Genomic DNA, 19,325 nt, shown 5'->3' with positions numbered 1-19,325 from the left:
TGGTCACCATTCACTTGCATTGTATGGACCAACAGAGCTGAGATATTCATTTAAAAAAACTTAGTTTGTGTTCTGCAGAAGAAAGAAAACCAATCACATCTGGGGATGGCATGCATGAGCATTTTACTTTTGGGTGAACTAACTCTTTAAAGAGGAATTTCTATTGAGTAGACAGTTTAAAAGAACAACTGATGGTGACGCAGCCATTTTGGATCATGATGTTGGGTGTTTGTCCCACACAAAGCTATTATATGACAACAGAATAGTTGGAACATGGCACATGACTTTTAGGATGCTTTTATGGTGTTTTTTCTTCTTCTTCTTCTTCTTCTGTTTTGGCACCCAAACAAAGATTTGTATGGCTACAGAATAATTTGAATAGGGCACATGAGTACTTTTGATAGTTTTATGGCGTTTTTGTCCTTCTAGAACTTGACAGACATGGTCACTATAAACGGCCATTCTATGGAAGAGAGCTGCATGAAGATTCTTCAAAAATGTCTACTTTTGTGTTTCACAGAAAAAATAACAGCATATGGGTTTGGAACAACACCCAAAAGCAACCATAGAAATGTTCTTTCATACAGCAGACAAATGGCATGAATGTCTGTGTATATTGTTATTTATTCTCATGAAATCTTTTTTATTTATTTTATTTATTTTTTTTTTATAAAAAATGAACACTATTCAAACTAAATTCACTGATGAGGTCCGCACAAACAGTGGAAGTCACATCTCCCTTCTATAAAAAAAAAATGTAATTTACCTAAAAGAAAATTGCAGATAGTTTATTTTCTAGTTTTCATTATTACAAATTAGCTTAATTTCAGACATAATTATCTAAAAATTTGCATTCTATCAGTTGATATAATTTAACATAGTTAACATGAATGTGCTCTCTTATTTGACTGAAGAGACAGTATCGGCCCGAAAAGCAGTCAAGGTAACTTGCAGTAGTAATTTAAATTAGCGACAGTGGTTTAAAGAGAAACTTTAGTAGTAAACACAGCAGTGCTTCGCCAATCAATTGATACGCATCGTGATACATACCTAAATAAGTAAAAAAGTGCTTTTATGTACCTTGTAATGCCGACCTCACCAGGTTCCTGAAGGGCGCAGCCATCTTTGTTGTGTCAGAAAGCGGGCGGTCATTTTTGAGAGGATGTTCAATCCATTTATTATCAATAAAACAGCTTGAGCGACCTTCGGGATATTTTAGTATTTTCGATTATTTTGGCTGTGTTAATGCCAGTGGCATAAATTTGGCCAAAGGTGTGTCTTTTTGGGGGAATTTTGATATTTCAACCTCAGTTCCTATAATACATCTATAATACACAGTGTACACAAAATATTTACATTCAGGGCTTTCGAGACAAAAATGCCCCCATTGAAACCCATTAAAACGGCAATATTAGCAAAAAAATTGCATAATAGCATAAAATCGTGAATTCTATGATATTATGCTTTCAGTCCGGAGCCCTGGCTTCAATTTGTATTTAATTTTATTTTGTCCACCAGATGGCGCCATTTATTTCATGATTAGCCTATGGAGCAATTACATGCTTTTTCAATTGTGTGGGTGTGTTGGTAGGGATATTAGAGTGTGTTATGTATGTGTGTATTGAGACATGTTTGTGTAAAAAACAATAACAGTGGCATTATGTAAACTGGCATTTAAAGAGTTTAAATCCTGAAAATGAATGAATATTTGTTGGTTAAGTCAGTGAGAGTGGGATATAATATTAATATATAATATTACAGAAATTTTTGTCCTCTTGTTTTTTTTTAACCTGACACGGCACAAAAAATAATAATGCATAAAACTCAATGTTGTTGCTAATCATTGACATATACCAGACTGTGATAACCCCCCCAAAAGTATTTACACTTAGCGTTTAGTATATAGAATATAATTCGTTTTGTTTTTTCAAAGAAAATAAACAACAGTGGCATTATGTAAACAAACTGGCATTTAAAGTGTTAAAATCCTGAAAATTAATGAAAATTTGGTAGGTATGATCAGGGCCGATGTTGATTTAAAAAATTACTAATTGAAAGTGGAAAATAATATTAATATAATATTATTATGGCAGTTTTTTGACATGGACATTTTTGGCCTCCAAGTACCTTTTGAGTAACTTTTGTAAACTGACGCACAAGGGTTAATTAACGAATATAATTTTCTTCATCTATGAGTTTGTTTATCAATACTTGCTATGCTTTATTTTATTTGTGTAAATGTCCAATTTGAAAAACAATAGCTGACATGAACACAGAGCCAATTGCATTGACAATTTGCCTTAATTTATAAAGTGAAATGTACACAAGACTAGACACCTATACATACAAACTATATAATAACTTTTTTATTTTATTTTGGATAATAACTAAATTCTGACAATAATTAAACTTTTGTATTAAAGGAACAGTTCACACAAATACGAAACCAAATCTTGCATTTACTTATCCTCATGCCATCCCATATATTTTTTAGAGGAATATATCACATAAAGGCAGCATAAAAGTAATCCAGATGACTCCAGTGGTTAAATCCATATCTTCAGAAGCGATATGATAGTTAAGGGTGAGAAACAGATCAATATTTAAGTCATTTTCTACTATAAATATAATCTTTTACTTTTTTTAACGATTCATATTCTTCATGCATTTCACTACCTACAGCAGAGGAGAATTAATAAGAACAAAGTTAATAGAATGTATTGTAAGGCTTAAATATTGGCCTGTTTCTCACCCACACGTATCACATCTCTTCTGAAGGCATGGATTTAACCACAATTATTATTGGATTATTGAGGCTTATGGATTACTTTTATGCTGCCTTTATGTGATTTTGGGAGCTTCAAAATGTTGGTACCCATTCAATTGCATCGTGAGGACCTACAGCGCTGAAATCTTCTAAAAAATCTTAATTTGTGTTTCACGGAAGAAAGAAAGTCATAGATATCTGTGATCGTACGAGGGTGAGTAAATGATGAGAGAATTTTCATTTGTGGGTGAACTGTCCCTTTAATTTGATTACTGTCCCTTTAATTTGATTACTGTCCCTTTAATTTGATTGCATCATGAACTCAACTTATTTTGACAGCACAAAACATGATAAACTGTAAAGTATTGTAAGCAGGTTTAATAGTAACGTTTTCAAATATTCTAAAAACACTAAAACAAGAAACATATTTACATGTATTTTTTTGTCAAGGTTTAAAATGAAGTTGGAAATACTTCGAATTAGAAATATACTTAGAAAGCAATTTAAACACATCAAGGAAATCACAGTACAATCTCCATAATGAAAAGTAAAAATGGCTACAATCAGCAAGAAGAGACTGAACAGGGCTGCTTCTAGTCATCAAAGGTGTAATTGGGGTTGACCACAAGAGTAACATCTTCCTCCTGGGTCTCTTTTCCACTGGACTCAGCAGATCCTTTCAGCCCAGACTGGGTTAATTCAATCAGAATATAATCCTAATAAAGACAAAAATAAATATTCATTTAGTTAAAACACCTCTATTACGCACTCTCCATACAACTTCGACACAAGCAAATTCAACAGATTTATAACACATACGTAATAAAATAGAAATGTTTCCTTACATAGTGAACCAGTCTGTGGATAACTTTCTCTATTATTGTCTTCTTATTGATGAGTTCCATTTCTGAATCGATCTCCGATTCGATTTCCTTCAGATACCAGTTAACTACTGCACTCTTTGTAAGCGCAGCCTCGTCTTCAGCTAGGGGGAAAAACACACGTGCTTCAGCGTGTAAAATCATCTGCGTGCTTGTATCTATTCCGTTCTTGCACTGGTGATACTTTTAATCTGTTGTGTTTGAGAATGCTCACCTTCCTCTGAACGGCGCAGGTGTAACACCAACAGGTTAGAAATCCGCTTGTACTCCGCAAACGACAAACGCAGCGAGGGTTTAGCACTTTCTCCGTTGACCCCGTGGCCGTTAATACCGTTTGTGTGCTCGTGACCATTTACTTCTCCGGTCACAGCTCCATCCACACCGTTGGGTACATCATGTCCTAAATAGAGCAAGAAAACAGAAATGTGAGAAGAGCAGGGTTGTCTGTCGAAATCAAATGAATTACATCATATGCTGATTGATTAATCACAATTAATCGCAAATAGTCAATACTTGCAGAGAAAGGCCCCAAGTAAGTATTCTTATGAGATTTTCTAAGTCGCGTCAGTGTACACAAACGTCAGACGGACGCTTTCATGGCGTCTCGTTTTGATCGCATCGGGTCATAAACAGCGTTTTAGGATGCTGTTGATTTAAACATAGTTTGACATTTTTTAAAGCCTGTCTCTAGACCCCTGCACAAAGTTGCACTCCATCCAGTAACTTCATCCAGAACGCAAGAACAAGTCCTAATCTTGCACGGCGAGTCTTGGGTGGTGTGTGCGTCAGAAGTTCAAGTGCAGCCAACATTATGGTAATGAGCTTTGACGCGGTTCGGCGGCAACCTATTGGAGTATAGAAGTAGCGAAGTCTAGAGAACACAACCGTGTAAACTTTGGTTCCCACCAGACATTAGTTCCGAAGACAAAATGGAAGAGAAACTGATTATTGCCGTGGCGGGTTTTCCCGTAATATTTGATCTGTGCCTGTTTGCCTTCAGGGATATAAATAAAATAAAAAAACGATGAGTGGACAAAGGTGTCTGAAATTGTGCCAGGTGAGTTGATGAAGTGGATATTATGGTTTATATAATAATATATTAAAATATTTAATGATACGCTACATGTGATATGTCGTCAAAAGATACCGGTCGACATGTCTGGATGATTTGTGGCCCCTTTAAATATAGTTCACAAAACCAAGCAATCCCAACGAACGTTGCCGCCTATTTCAAATACGTCAGAGAGTCCACGAATTTTCGATAGCGCTGTTGGCAGGGCAGCCAGACCGAATTTTGACGCTCTCGCCGCCTCTGGTCTGAACACACGGTAAGTCCTAGAAACAAAATAGTTTTTCCTCTGATACCTTGGGTCATGCCACATTAGGAAGTATATAGTTTGTCAGCTCCACCCCCTCAATTTTCCTCCATTTGGAATTTTCAGGAAAAAACATCAACTAATTTTTCAAACTCCTCCTAGACCGTATGTGCAATTCACTCGAATTTTAGCATGTAACATCAAGAGACACTCATGATACTGGAGTGGTGGTGGCGTAGTGGACTAAAGCACGTAACTGTTAATCAGAAGGTTGCTGGTTCGATCCCCACAGCCACCACCATTGTGCTCTTGAGCAAGGCACTTAACTCCAGGTTGCTCAGGGGGGATTGTCCCTGTAATAAGTGCACTGTCAATCGCTTTGGATAAAAGCGTCTGCCAAATGCATAAATGTAAATGATAAAAATGAATAAGATGTATAATAGTAAATTAACGATTCTTATATAAGACCTTGATTAATTGGATTGCAAACATGCCAAAATGAAAATGAGGCGTATCTTTGCAATGCTTTAGCATATTGACACGAAACTTGGTATATGTCCTCACAAGCATGACCTGAGAGTACCTGCAGCATTTTGGCACAGTGCCATCTAGTGGTCAGGAGATATGAAAAATGGCTATTTTTGCTTAAAACTTCTCAATAAGTTAAGTCATTTTCATTTGTATAGCGCTTTTCACAACACACATTATTTCAAAGCAGCTTTACAGAAAATGATACTGTAATATCTATAAAGTCTTAAGAGTCATCATTGTGTAGTTTGATTAAAATATGATTGTAAATCGTGTATTAATATGTAAATAATAACTGTATTTAGAACCCAATACAATAGTACAATAGTTTGGCCTAAATTTACGAAGCTGGCCAGGTTAGATTCAGGTCAGATCATGCCGATACCCAATTGGACATGGTCTGCCATACTTCCTGTCCGCTATTTGTAACTATAAGTAAAACCCACTTTTTCAAACTCCTAGAGCGATTGTCTGATTTGCTTGAATTTTGTCGTGTATCATCTAGGGACACTGCTGACAAAAAGTTATTAAAAGCTTTCTGATAAATCAAACCGTTCTCCTTTAACGCATCAACAAATTAAATGGCATTATTCCAATAAGTATCTGAGGCTATCTCTTGAATGCTTTGGTGTTTTGACATGAAACTGCATATATGGCATTGTGACCAAGCCCTTGCAATACCATATCAATTCGGTGACAGCACCACCTATAGGTCAAAAGTCATAAGCGTCTGTGTAACACTATAAGTAATAAAACAAATGTCTTTTTTTTACCACTCTGCTTAAAATGAATTGTATATTCAATCTAAACGTTTGCCATTGGTATGCTTGGTCCTCTAATCGCTGCTTGCAGCTATATTTTTCAATATAATTAAATCACACTGAATTAACATGATAAATCAACAGCACTAGTTTGAGGCATGTTGGTCTGCGCAGATTAGTCGAATTTGTTTGAATTCAAAACGGAATGAAGTGTTTAAGAAAAGTGTCCATGAAGGGAAGATGACTCTTACCATTCACGTGATTGTCGCCTTCCTCCTCCATGGCCTCCTCTTCCTCCTGATCCAGGTTAATGTCAGGAGTCTCTACCCGAATAATGGACTTGTTCAGCAGCCTGAAAGCCTCCTTTACATGCTTTGGCTGAACCTCATCGCAGCAGTGCATCCTGGCCATGCTCTCAGAGAGACGAATCAAGCTTTCCAGCTGGCGGACTGTGATCCTCCAGGCAGATTTAGTGACTCCAGAGCCATCCCTCTGTCTCAGACGCTTGTATTGCTCCACAATGAATTCCTCAGACTCCTTTGAGATCTGAAATATTAGCATAGGTCACCAACAACATCTAATATATTTGGACAATCTCTCAGGCTATTTAAAAACATCATGCTTTTTTGATGGGCCTTCCCGTCACCTTTGGTTTGAACTGTCGGGCAAAGAGCATGTATCTGCGAATCTCATCCAGACTGTACATACGGTCAACAGAATTCTCAATCCTGGAGTGAAGGTCCACTATACGCCTGGCAATGGCATAATCAGTGACCTAAAGGGAGAGGCAGTTGTAACATCACTGTCACATCATCCTACTATATCCACCAAATCTTATATGCTATTTTATTTCAGAAACGTAACCAGTGGAAACTGCTCTCAAATGGGCAGAGGAGGATCATTAATACCAGATATAAACAGAGCCTGTGAACACATGCATACCTCATTACAGTCATCAACAAGGATGAAGAAGAGATCGAAACGGGACATGATGGGTGCACTCAAGTTGATATTCTGTTTGAGAGATTTGGAGCGGTCGTAGCGTCCACTCACTGGGTTCGCTGCAGCCAAGATGGATGTGCGAGCATTCAGAGTGGCCTAGAATTGGAAAAAAACATAGCTCTTGTGACCCTCTCACATGCCATTTCATCCAAACTGCTAGTGGAAGCATGTCAGAAAGTTTCCAGATTAAAGGGTCTTGTGATGTGCAAACTAGAACTTCGGATTTGAATCTTTAACCCTTACCTTAACACCGGCTTTGGTGATGGAGATTGTCTGTTGTTCCATGGCCTCGTGGATGGCCACCTGGTCTCTTGTGTCCATCTTATCAAACTCATCAATGCAGCAAACACCCTAAGGACAAAAGAATGATATGATGTCAACTCTTCAACTGCAAATGATCAGGGTTTTCAGTGACAGAACGTATTTAGATGCATAGCAGCTTCACATGAATGAACTACAACCCCAATTCCAGAAAAGTTGGGACAGTATGAAAAATACTATTAAAAACAAAAAGGAGTGATTTGTAAATTATATTCACCCTTTGCTATATTGAAAGCACTAAAACTAAACATATATTTTCCTTTTGAATTACATTGTTTTTTTATGTACAGTAATGTCAAATCAGATGATTACAACAAGCTCCAAAAAAGTTGGTACAGTTGAGTGTTTTCCACTGTGAAAATCACCATATCTTCTTATAACTCTTTTGTGCACTGAAGACACAAATTTGTTAAGTTCAGAAAGTTCATCCGTTATGGTGTGCTTCATAATTGGAGATGGTCAGGAATGCAGACAGGCCCATCTAGCCCCCACACTCTCTGCTTACACAGCCGTGCACTTGTAATTAGGGCAGTATGTGGTTTGAAGTTGTCCTGCTGAAAATTCTGGGACGTCCCTGGAAAAGACGGTGCTGGATGGCAGTATATGCTGCTCCAATTTTTACACATCTGTCTGCATTAATGGTGCCCTCACAGATGTGTGAGTTACCCACACCATGGGCACTGACACACCCCTGGTTCATACAGAGACTGGCATTTGGACCTGACACTGATAACAGCTCAGATGGTCCATTTCCTCTTTGGCCCGGAGAACACAACGGCTGTGTTTTTCACAAACTATTTGAAATGTGGACTCATTGGACCAAAAAACAGTTCCACTGTTCTACTTTACATCTAAGATGAGAGCGAGACCAGAGAAGTCGGCAGCGCTTCTGGACAGTGTTGATGTACGGCTTCTCCTTTACATAGTAAAGTCTTAACTTACATCTGCTGATGCAGCGGCGAGTGGTGTTGACTAAAGTAATCCCAAGCCCCTGTTCATGATATCCATCACAGAAGAATGATGTTTTATTAAGACAGTGACGTCTGAGGGGTCAGAGTTCACGTGCATTCAGAAGTGGTTTTCATCTTGCCCTTTACACGCCGAGATTTGACCAGAACCCTTGAATCTTTTAACTATATTTTGCACTATAGAGGGTGAAATGCACAAAATCCTTCCAATCTGTCTTTGGGGAACATTGTTCTCAAAGTGCTGGATTATTTGCTGAAGCATCCGATGGCAAATGGACAAGTCTCGAATGATTCTTGTTCTTGAAGGACTCGGCTGTTTTTGGAGGCTCCTTATATACAATGACACGATTGCCTGTTTAACATCTCCTGTTTCACATCAACTCGTCAAATTGTTATTAGTCTTAAATTGCCCGTCTCAACTTTTTTGAAGCGTGTTGCAATCATCTGATTTGAAATTAATGTACATTAAAAAACAAACATGAATTTCACAAGGAAAAGCATATTATGTGTAGTTGTAGTGCTTTCAATATAGCAAATGGTGAATATAATTTACAAATCACTCCTTTTTGTTTTTATTAGCATTTTTCATACAGTTCCAACTTTTTTGTTACAATTGGGTTTGTATTTATGAAAGTTATCATGTTGTGCATTTAAACTCACATTGTCAGCCAGCATCAGCGCTCCGGCTTCGATGACAAACTCGTGCGATTCCTCGTCTCTCACCACAGCAGCTGTGAGACCGGCCGCGCTGGAGGCTTTCCCGCTGGTGTAGACCGCCCGTGGGCTGAACTCCTCAACGTGCCTGAAATAACAACCACATCATAGGAACTAATGGATATGATCCTTTTTGTACATCATTCAGACCAAAACGTTCTCAGCAATTATTATGTTTATAATTAAAACTCCAAGAATACTGTCTGAGTTTGTTATCCTACAGCCAAAGTAAGAAAAGCGTGTAGCGTAAATATATTATATTTGAGCTGTAATAATAATAATAATAAAATTAACAACTCTCACTTGAGGAACTGGCTCTTGGCTGTGCTGGGGTCTCCTACGACGCAGACGTTGATGTCTCCTCTCAGCGACGTGCCTTCCATAGTGGTTTTAGGAACACCTCCAAACAGCATGAGCAGAATTCCCCGCTTTACCTCGTCATTGCCTGAGAAAGAGACTTTTCTGTTAGACTATCATGAACTTTTATATGACAGTATTGGTAGATCATGTGGAATGGATTATGTACATAAATTACACAACATTGTGAATAACATGGTTATCTTAATGCACTTTATTAGTTGTATTTAATCATGTCATGTTAAAAACTATGCATAACATACATGGGTAAATAATAGAGGTCGACCGATGGTGGATTTTGCCGATAACTAAGTTGGTGACAAGGCCAGTAACCGATTAATCCGCTGATAGTTTTTATAAATAATTTAAGTCTTATTCTTTCCATACTATGACGGGCAAAGACAAAGAGTCCTAAATGAATAAAATCCCAGATGCAGTTAATTGTTCAACCAAAATCCCAAAAATAAACTTTGGTGCATATCACGGGACTATATACAAGCCCGTAACTCATCGGGGGATCCTTTTTTTTAAATTTTTTTAAATAACGAAATTCTTATAATAATTGTTTTATTTATTTAAAAACTATCGGTAAGTATCGGCATAGATTTTGGCATATAATGTCAGTTCCAAAAAGCAACTATCGGCACCGATTAATCGTTAAAACCGATATGTTAATCTACATCTAGTGAATATTGCTGTTTGTTATTACATATTATTACATGGCTCTCTGGAATACTCAATTCTGATTGGTCAATAGCGCCATCTGCTGGTCAGATATCGCTCAGAAACAACCGCACATCTGGGAATTAAGATGTATCAAATTACTCATCTGGGTTCTGCGAGCCGTCGATATCTTCGTATATGGCCATATAGCAGATTTCTGTACCAGACAATGTAATGATCACAACAGGCCTAATTACTGAATCCTCATTTGTGTTTTTAGTTTACAGATTTATAGATCTATTTTAAACTTAGAAAACTTTTCTTGCATTGTCTGAGGCAGAAAATGTTAATACAAAAATTATTAAGGGTTTTTCCCATAGTCATATCACAGGTTTCACCAAAATGTATAGTAAATGTAATGTTTTGTGTGTATTCATCATTTGCTAGCTAACTGCATATTCAACTGTTGTGCACTAAAATTACATTTACACTGTTACTGACAAATTCACTGCAAATATACATACATAGATGTATACATATGTGTATATATATACATACATACATATATACATACATATGTACTATATATATATATATATACAGGTGAAACTCGAAAAATTAGAATATCGTGCAAAAGTTCATTAATTTCAGTAATTCAACTTAAAAGGTGAAACTAATATATTATATAGACTCATTACAAGCAAAGTAAGATATTTCAAGCCTTTATTTGACATAATTTTGATGATTATGGCTTACAGCTTATGAAAACCCCAAATTCAGAATCTCAGAAAATTAGAATATTGTGAAAAGGTTCAGTATTGTAGGCTCAAAGTGTCACACTCTAATCAGCTAAACACCTGCAAAGGGTTCCTGAGCCTTTAAATGGTCTCTCAGTCTGGTTCAGTTGAATTCACAATCATGGGGAAGACTGCTGACCTGACAGTTGTGCAGAAAACCATCACTGACACCCTCCACAAGGAGGGAAAGCCTCAAAAGGTAATTGCAAAAGAAGTTGGATGCTCTCAAAGTGCTGTATCAAAGCACATTAATAGAAAGTTAAGTGGAAGGGAAAAGTGTGGAAGAAAAAGGTGCACAAGCAGCAGGGATGACCGTAGCCTGGAGAGGATTGTCAGGAAAAGGCCATTCAAATGTGTGGGGAGCTTCACAAGGAGTGGACTGAGGCTGGAGTTACTGCATCAAGAGCCACCACACACAGACGGGTCCTGGACATGGGCTTCAAATGTCAAACGTCTTACCTGGGCTAAAGAAAAAAAGAACTGGTCTGTTGCTCAGTGGTCCAAAGTCCTCTTTTCTGATGAGAGCAAATTTTGCATCTCATTTGGAAACCAAGGTCCCAGAGTCTGGAGGAAGAATGGAGAGGCACACAATCCAAGACGCTTGAAGTCCAGAGTGAAGTTTCCACAGTCTGTGTTGGTTTGGGGAGCCATGTCATCAGCTGGTGTTGGTCCACTGTGCTTTATTAAGTCCAGAGTCAACGCAGCCGTCTACCGGGACATTTTAGAGCACTTCATGCTTCCTTCAGCAGACAAGCTTTATGGAGATGCTGACTTCATTTTCCAGCAGGACTTGGCACCTGCCCACACTGCCAAAAGTACCAAAACCTGGTTCAATGACCATGGTATTACTGTGCTTGATTGGCCAGCAAACTCGCCTGACCTGAACCCCATAGAGAATCTATGGGGCATTGCTAAGAGAAAGATGAGAGACATGAGACCAAACAATGCAGAAGAGCTGAAGGCCGCTATTGAAGCATCTTGGTCTTCCATAACACCTCAGCAGTGCCACAGGCTGATAGCATCCATGCCACGCCGCATTGAGGCAGTAATTAATGCAAAAGGGGCCCAAACCAAGTACTGAGTACATATGCATGATTATACTTTTCAGAGGGCCGACATTTCTGTATTTAAAATCCTTTTTTTATTGATTTCATGTAATATTCTAATTTTCTGAGATTCTGAATTTGGGGTTTTCATAAGCTGTAAGCCATAATCATAAAAATTATATCAAATAAAGGCTTGAAATATCTTACTTTGCTTGTAATGAGTCTATATAATATATTAGTTTCACCTTTTAAGTTGAATTACTGAAATTAATGAACTTTTGCACGATATTCTAATTTTTCGAGTTTCACCTGTATATATATATATTTGTTGCCCAGTTCTAATGTAACACTAACAAAAACATACCAAAAAGTACCATGGTATCTGTTACCATCGCTGTACCATGGTACCACCACAGTAATTTTTGTAGGGGAAATCATATTGATATTATAAAATTGGCCATTTACAATGCATTATGTAACTTCAATAATCCCCTTCCTCTCCTTTGAAAGATGTGCTCTCACTATGTCTGAGAAACCGACTAAGATATATCACGCTACGGGTAAAAAAGTGAACCTCTAATTGCTTTTACATAACAGAAAATAAGTTGTTGCTGTTAATTACGACTAACCGTGAATGGTGGGGAAGAGGCTGGTGCAGAGGTTATGGTAGAGGTTCTTATCTTGGCTCATCTCAAACACCTTCTCCCATTCCTGTACCGACATCTGGTTCTTAATACTCTCTGCCGTCTGCTCCTCGTCACGGATCTCCTTACCACCAAACTACAAACAGAGAGAGTCCGTTACAAGAATTGAAAATAACAGAGAATTAGGGTTGGGTGATATATTGAATTATCATGATACACTCGCAATAATTTTGCTTGCGATATAAAATGAAACAACATCATGTACACTGTTGGCCAAAAGCTTGGAATAATGTAGAAATTTAGCTTTTTCGGAAGGAAATTGGTACTTTAATTCACCAAAGTGGCATTCAGCTGATCACAATATAGTCAGGACATTACTGATGTAAAAACAACACCATCACTATTTGAAAAAAGTCATTTTTGGTCAAATCTTGACAGCAGCATCACTCAAACACCTCATCCTCGAGTAATCATGCTAAATTGATCATTTGGTACTAGAAAATAGCTATTTGGTCGAAATGAAGGTTCATCTCAGTGAAAGAAAACAATCTTTTGCAGCATGTCTGAGCAAATACATAAATGTCATATGACAGATATGGTCAAAAGATTAGATATTTTTTCAGCTTTATGGCCCAGCCCTACGGAGAATGCATTTTAAGAGACCTGCATGCTGACAGCTTGGCCTGATCTCTTACTCTGGGATTGGTGGGGGCTACGTGGCACGCCAAGAAGGCGAGTCTGTAGGAGAGTTCTCTGACACCCAGCGCCTTGAGTCCACGCACACCCTCGTTCTCATAACCCTGTGTCCCGGCTGTACGAGTGCTGGTCTCAGTACGCACACCTGAAACAAACATATTCACATGTTATCAGATACACAACCGCAATCATCAGTGATGTCTGACTTGATGAGATCTGTGTACCTGGTGTAGCCAGCTGGGAAACATCAGGCACAACGATGAGGGAACCAATGAAGTCACACTTATCACCAGCCTGTGCTGACTCCACAGCCTCCGCCCGCAGAATCACCTCCATACTACGCGGAATTGAGCCCCTTGGCAGCTCTGCTTGCGTCTCCTGGATACGTACCTGATGTCAATGCAGAGAGGAATCAGAATAAGATAGATTTTGGGGCTTTTTCACTGCACACAACTCGACTCTGCTCGCTTTTTGGGGGTTTTCCACTGTGGATAGTACCTGGTACCTGATACTTTTTTTAGTACCACCTCGGTCGAGGTTCCAAGCGAGCCGAGCCGATACTAAATGTGACGTCAAAATCCTGCAGATCACTGATTGGTCAGAGAGAATCGTCACTACCAGCTTCACTGGATTTCCGATATGTGACATCAACCCGCTGGTTTAAAGTTAACAGAGATAACAGTATCATTTGTTTATGCGACTTTCAAATTGTGAAAAAAGAAATGGCTGTGCGCAAAACCACACCGTGGTCAATAAACGAGGTGCTGATGATCCACTCATTAGCGATGAGCGAAACGAAAAAGTCTCTCAGGAAGTGTCTCAGCTGTTAGCCACACACGGCTACCACCGGACCAACCAACAGTGCAGGGAAAAGGTAAAAAAACTTAAGTGACTACAGAACCATCAAGGAAAAGTGGAAGTGGTTCGACCAAATGGACGCTATCTACACCAGCAAGCAATGGGAGGGAGAGTGCCCTGGACTGGTGTTGATCCACGATGGAGGATGGTACGTTTTGTTACGTTAACTCTATACTCTGCTTGAAAGCTTCACTTTAATTAGATGACCAGCTTCTGGAAATCTTCTAAAACAACCAGGCCAAATTAACTGTTACACTTGTGTAAAATCACCATGATGCAACAACGGCTTTATGCAGCACAATGAGCTAGTAGCTAACAGCTAATGGTCGTGTTATTGTTTTGGTCAGTTTGTGTCGTGTTTAAGATGATGTCACAGCAGTAGAGGCAGCGCAAATTTGTTGTTACATGCACAACAATACACTGATGACTTCCAAAAATCAGCTTATTTAAAAAATCATGCAAGAAAACCATTTACATGAGATGTGAAATAGTCAGGTTATTGTCTACTTTTGACTTCAAACCGCGAAGAAGCATGCGCATAACACGTGCGTACATTGGATAAGTCGGTAAGAATACCGGTGAAGATATTATATGCAATGTGAAATCGGCATAATGGGCAAATATCTGCTTTGAAAGTTGAACCAGTTGCTGTTAATTGTGACTAACCATGAACGGTGGGGAAGAGGTTCTTTTCTTGGCTCAGTTTGATCGGGTAATACTTTAAGCTGTTTATGACCTTACACAATAAAGGGACTCTGTTTAATGCGTTTACATGACAACACGTGTTGTCGGTTTATTCAGCATAATCGATGTAAGAACGTGCATGTAAACAAACTCGTTAACAACACATATTACGTTAAAATTATAATTAATTTTATTATAACTTCATTTAAAAAGTTTCTACATCATCGGGTTCAGAACACCTCTGTGGAGGATGTCATAGAGTTTCAGGCCAAAAAGTTAAAGTTCAGTTTATGTAAATCAGTATTAAAATCGAAAACGGGTCAAATTGACCCGGAAGGTCCTTCAAGGGCTAATATGCAAAATCAAATGTACAAATTATACTGAAACAGACACTATGCAAGCTTTAGGTTTTGTATTGTTCAATGATGGAAAAAAAACATCAAATAAAAAATTATAATAATAATAAATAAGTTCCCAAACACACCTTCTGAAAGTCAATAAATTTGGACTTGTTTGTATCGAGGAGGAAGCGTCTGCGGTTGTTGCAGACAGGGTTGCGACAGATGCTCGGCTGTGTGTATTTAAACTGCTGCTCCACGTCTTTTATCACTCCTTGACAGTCCAGGCACAGGAAGGTCCCGCTCACGAGCTCAGGGTGAACAGGGTGAGTACGGACAACCTGACCACTGATCCGCACCAATGAGCCAACCTTCACTGCGGTCAATTCCCGGATCCTGCATGAAACCGGCACAAAAACAACATTTGCAGGAGAGGCAAGATTTATTGATATTTCTAACAAACGTATAAGGTTTAAGTTCAAAATAACTTTTCCTAAAATATCTACGTCTTGTCAGTCATCTGTCTTTTAATTTGATTTACTTGTGTCTGGTTGGCAGATCCTGGAGGGCAACATAGAATTCCTTGGAGGCAGGGACCTTCCCATGATCCCGGGCAAAGTTACGCACAGCACGGCACAGGTAGGGGTAAAGTCTAAAAAATAACGTTTTAGTTTGTCAGTGCAGGTAAAAACAGTATTTCATCAATATCATTTGATAATACTGTATGATCATAAGTTCCTTATAAAGCTCATGTGATGAGACTTCAACACTAGTGTATATCCTTGTAAAAGCCAAAGACCAGAAAAACACAAGTACACGTGCATTCATTCACAGGGGTAAAGTAACTGAGTAAAAATACTTAAGTATTATTTTTGGGATTTTTACTTCACTCAAGTGCAATTTAAACGGAAGACCTGTACTTCTACAGTACTTAATTACATTTTCAAAGAAAAATATTACTTTTTACTCCTTACAATTTTATATAAACTTGAAAAGTACTAGCCTATTCACTGCATCCAACAAACGACATTTCAGACCGCCATTTCAAACGGAGCATCGCACGCGGCTGTGTGGCGTTTGGACCATCAGTACAGCTGGAATTTCGGATCTGATTTGAGCTTGGGGTACGTTGAAATATTTCCGCGATTAGACCGCGTGACCGTATGAATTTAAAACTTTGAGCACAAAGTGAGAAACACTGACGGTTTTTGTTCTAAACTTTATTCTAAATGTCTGATACTTCTACAGATTGGACAGTTATGAACAAAACTTACCTCCCTACCCTAAACCTATCCGATAGTGTCAGAAAAAGCAAATGTTATGTGAAAAACACAATTTCTGAAGCAACCACGTCATTTTAAATACTGAAGTACAATTAGTGCGAATACTTTTTTTACTTTCACTCAAGTATGTTTTTGGCTAGATACTTTTAACTTTTCATTGAGTAAAATTTTCACTCAGTATCCATACTTTCACTTACAGTAAGTATAATTTCTGAGTACTTTTAACACCCCTGTTCATTCATTCATTCATTAGTGAAGTATAACAGAAACTGACGTTACAAAACATAGCCAAACGTGCAATAAAACTGCATTAGTGTCCAAATGACAAATTAAGTACATATGCAATTACATGGTGATATGAACAATGGAACGTAAATAAACATCACATGTTAAGAACAATGCATAAAAACAGTTCAGATTTGATATATCACCTGTAGAATTCCTCCTGGATGGCAGTAGCCAATTCTTGATTAAATCCCTCCAGGTCGGTAAAACTGACCACGAGTGTGTTCCTCTCCGGCCGAATCAACTCTTCTGCATCCCGCAGGTATTTCACCTCTCCATCACTATTCTGAAATCTACAGACGATTTAGACACACAAAAAGTGTTGGATGTAATGCATTAAAAAGTAATTAATTACAGTTATTAAATTACTTTTTCCTTTAAAAAAGTAAAGTTAGGGATTACTCTTAATTTTCAGTAATTTACAGTTACTTTTGATGTAATTGTGTTAAATACTGTATAAACTATATAACAATTCTATATAAAACAATAGAGAATTTCAAATTGAAATTTAACGTCTAATGTTAAAATGTATGTCCCCTTAAATTCTTCGGCCAGTTCATTAATAATTTATTTGATTTTATATGACTTACATCAAATAATTAAAAGAGCAGTTTCATGTCTATCCTTGTATTGTTCATCTGGAATAGGTTGATCAGGGTTTTAGAAAGTAATTAGTAATAAATAATGCAATTACTTTATAGACAGAGTAATTAGTACAGTACTCTAATTATACTGTAGAAGTTGTACTTAGTAGTTCATAATTAATTACTTTTTATAGTAACTTACACAACACTGCACACAAATTAGTGCAAAATGCCAAATACTAATACAAATAAATATATATCACACTACAATTATAAGAAATATGGATTGAAAGCATGCATGTTCGCGCGCTCAAATCTAATTAGAAAGCAAGTCGATTATGTTCAATCTATAACTTTATAAACAAGACAAATCTACTTTTAGTTTTTTTTTTACATTTTAACAATCCGATTTGAAACAATAAGCTTGGAAATGTTTAGCTGAGTTCATTTTATTTGGGTGATTATCCTGTAACTTGAAAAAAAAAAAAACAATAAGATACACAGTATTTACTCACTCTTCCAAAAAAGCCTGGAATAATTTTTGGCATTTTTCTGCCAGTTCGTCCTTGATCAGCTGGCCAGCAGGCTGATCCACTCCGGGTTCCATAAGGTCCATTTTTAAAAGTCGATTGCTATTACAAAGTTATAACAATAATGTTTTTCCGTGCTGTCTGGCACACGAGGTTCCACGAGTCCTTACAGAAGTTTTCGCGCGAAATGCATGTATCATGTGATTATTTTCGCGCCACCAACAGCCAATGTGATTGTTCCGTTTCTGTGCTGCGGCTACAGTGGCAATGTAGTGACCAATCATTGTCGAGCATTCTGTTCAGGGGCGTGGCATCTTGTTGAGGTTGGTTGTTGGATAGTTTTACTTGGTGTTAATAATAGAATGAATGTCAACAATTGAAATAAAAAAGGGATTGCACTAAACGGGCTGGATTTCTTTAAATAATATTGCTTGATTTTTTACTGTGTTTTTTCAGTTCTAAAAATATCATTATTCAAGTCAGGTATTATATTTTGTTCAGACTGCTGCTGAAAGAGTGTAGGATTGCGTTGTCACTACCAAGTAACCAACCTGTAACATTTTTCCGCGCTGGAGAGGTTGGGCGAATCACAGTCGTTTTTGATTATTGACTACTGCGTTTGATTATTCTTTTGATAGAGTTTATAGATATAGCTTTTATTGTATAGAGATATCCTGGCACATTTTTATGATTAAATTAATATATTTGAAAAATTATAATTATAGTGTACAAATCCCTCTAACGGCACATTGATTTTTTCGGCAGATATCATTTAGCAGAGACTGGTAACTGGAAAACTCAACCAAGGCGTTCTGAGCGCCTTTCTACGGATGTAGAATAGAATCCCGCCTCATAGTTAAAATAGCCAATCACCTTTTAGATACAGACATCGCCTGTCAATCAACTCTAGAATAAGCATGCGCGTTAGCTTTACAAGCTGGGAAAATTGCGTTTTTTAGCCTAACATGAGGTAAAGAATAACAATTTATGACACCAGTATTGTCAGATTTTATTGCTGATTTGAAATATTTTCATTGATCGTAATCTTGACCAACCGTTTTTGAGATTTCGGTCTTTCCCCATTCAAGTAGATAGGAGCTGCACAGGCATTACTGAAAATAACCTCCATAGAGCGTTCCAAAGATGGCGGACAGTGTTGCTAGAACTACTTTGGTAATGGTCAACTAGCGTGTTACGAATTAAATGCACACACTACCCTTTTTTAAAGAGACTATACTGAGATTGGAAAAGCAATTAAGTGTCTGCAGTTCTTTTCATCTGTATCTGGTCTTTCCCTGAATA

General features: G+C 37.7%; 1 protein-coding gene across 1 annotated transcript; it reads right to left on the bottom strand.

Annotated features, from left to right (window-relative positions):
* Window positions 1–3,144: 3,144 nt before the first annotated feature.
* LOC127654224 (DNA replication licensing factor MCM6-like) lies at window positions 3,145–18,199 on the bottom strand. The gene is made up of 16 exons (XM_052141319.1): window positions 18,009–18,199; window positions 17,056–17,202; window positions 15,883–15,993; window positions 15,488–15,737; window positions 13,686–13,851; window positions 13,461–13,606; window positions 12,751–12,901; window positions 9,562–9,703; window positions 9,205–9,346; window positions 7,499–7,606; window positions 7,196–7,351; window positions 6,900–7,028; window positions 6,505–6,799; window positions 3,863–4,048; window positions 3,613–3,752; window positions 3,145–3,483 (listed from the first exon to the last, which is right to left on the bottom strand). The coding sequence occupies exons 1-16, from the start codon at window positions 18,107–18,109 to the stop codon at window positions 3,361–3,363; spliced, it is 2,493 nt and encodes an 830-aa protein (XP_051997279.1). The 5' UTR covers window positions 18,110–18,199; the 3' UTR covers window positions 3,145–3,360.
* Between the last annotated feature and the right edge of the window lie 1,126 nt (window positions 18,200–19,325).

The sequence above is a fragment of the Xyrauchen texanus genome, chromosome 13, assembly GCF_025860055.1.
Source record: "Xyrauchen texanus isolate HMW12.3.18 chromosome 13, RBS_HiC_50CHRs, whole genome shotgun sequence".
Lineage (NCBI taxonomy): Eukaryota > Metazoa > Chordata > Actinopteri > Cypriniformes > Catostomidae > Xyrauchen > Xyrauchen texanus.
This window is presented reverse-complemented; position numbering and strand designations above follow the sequence as displayed.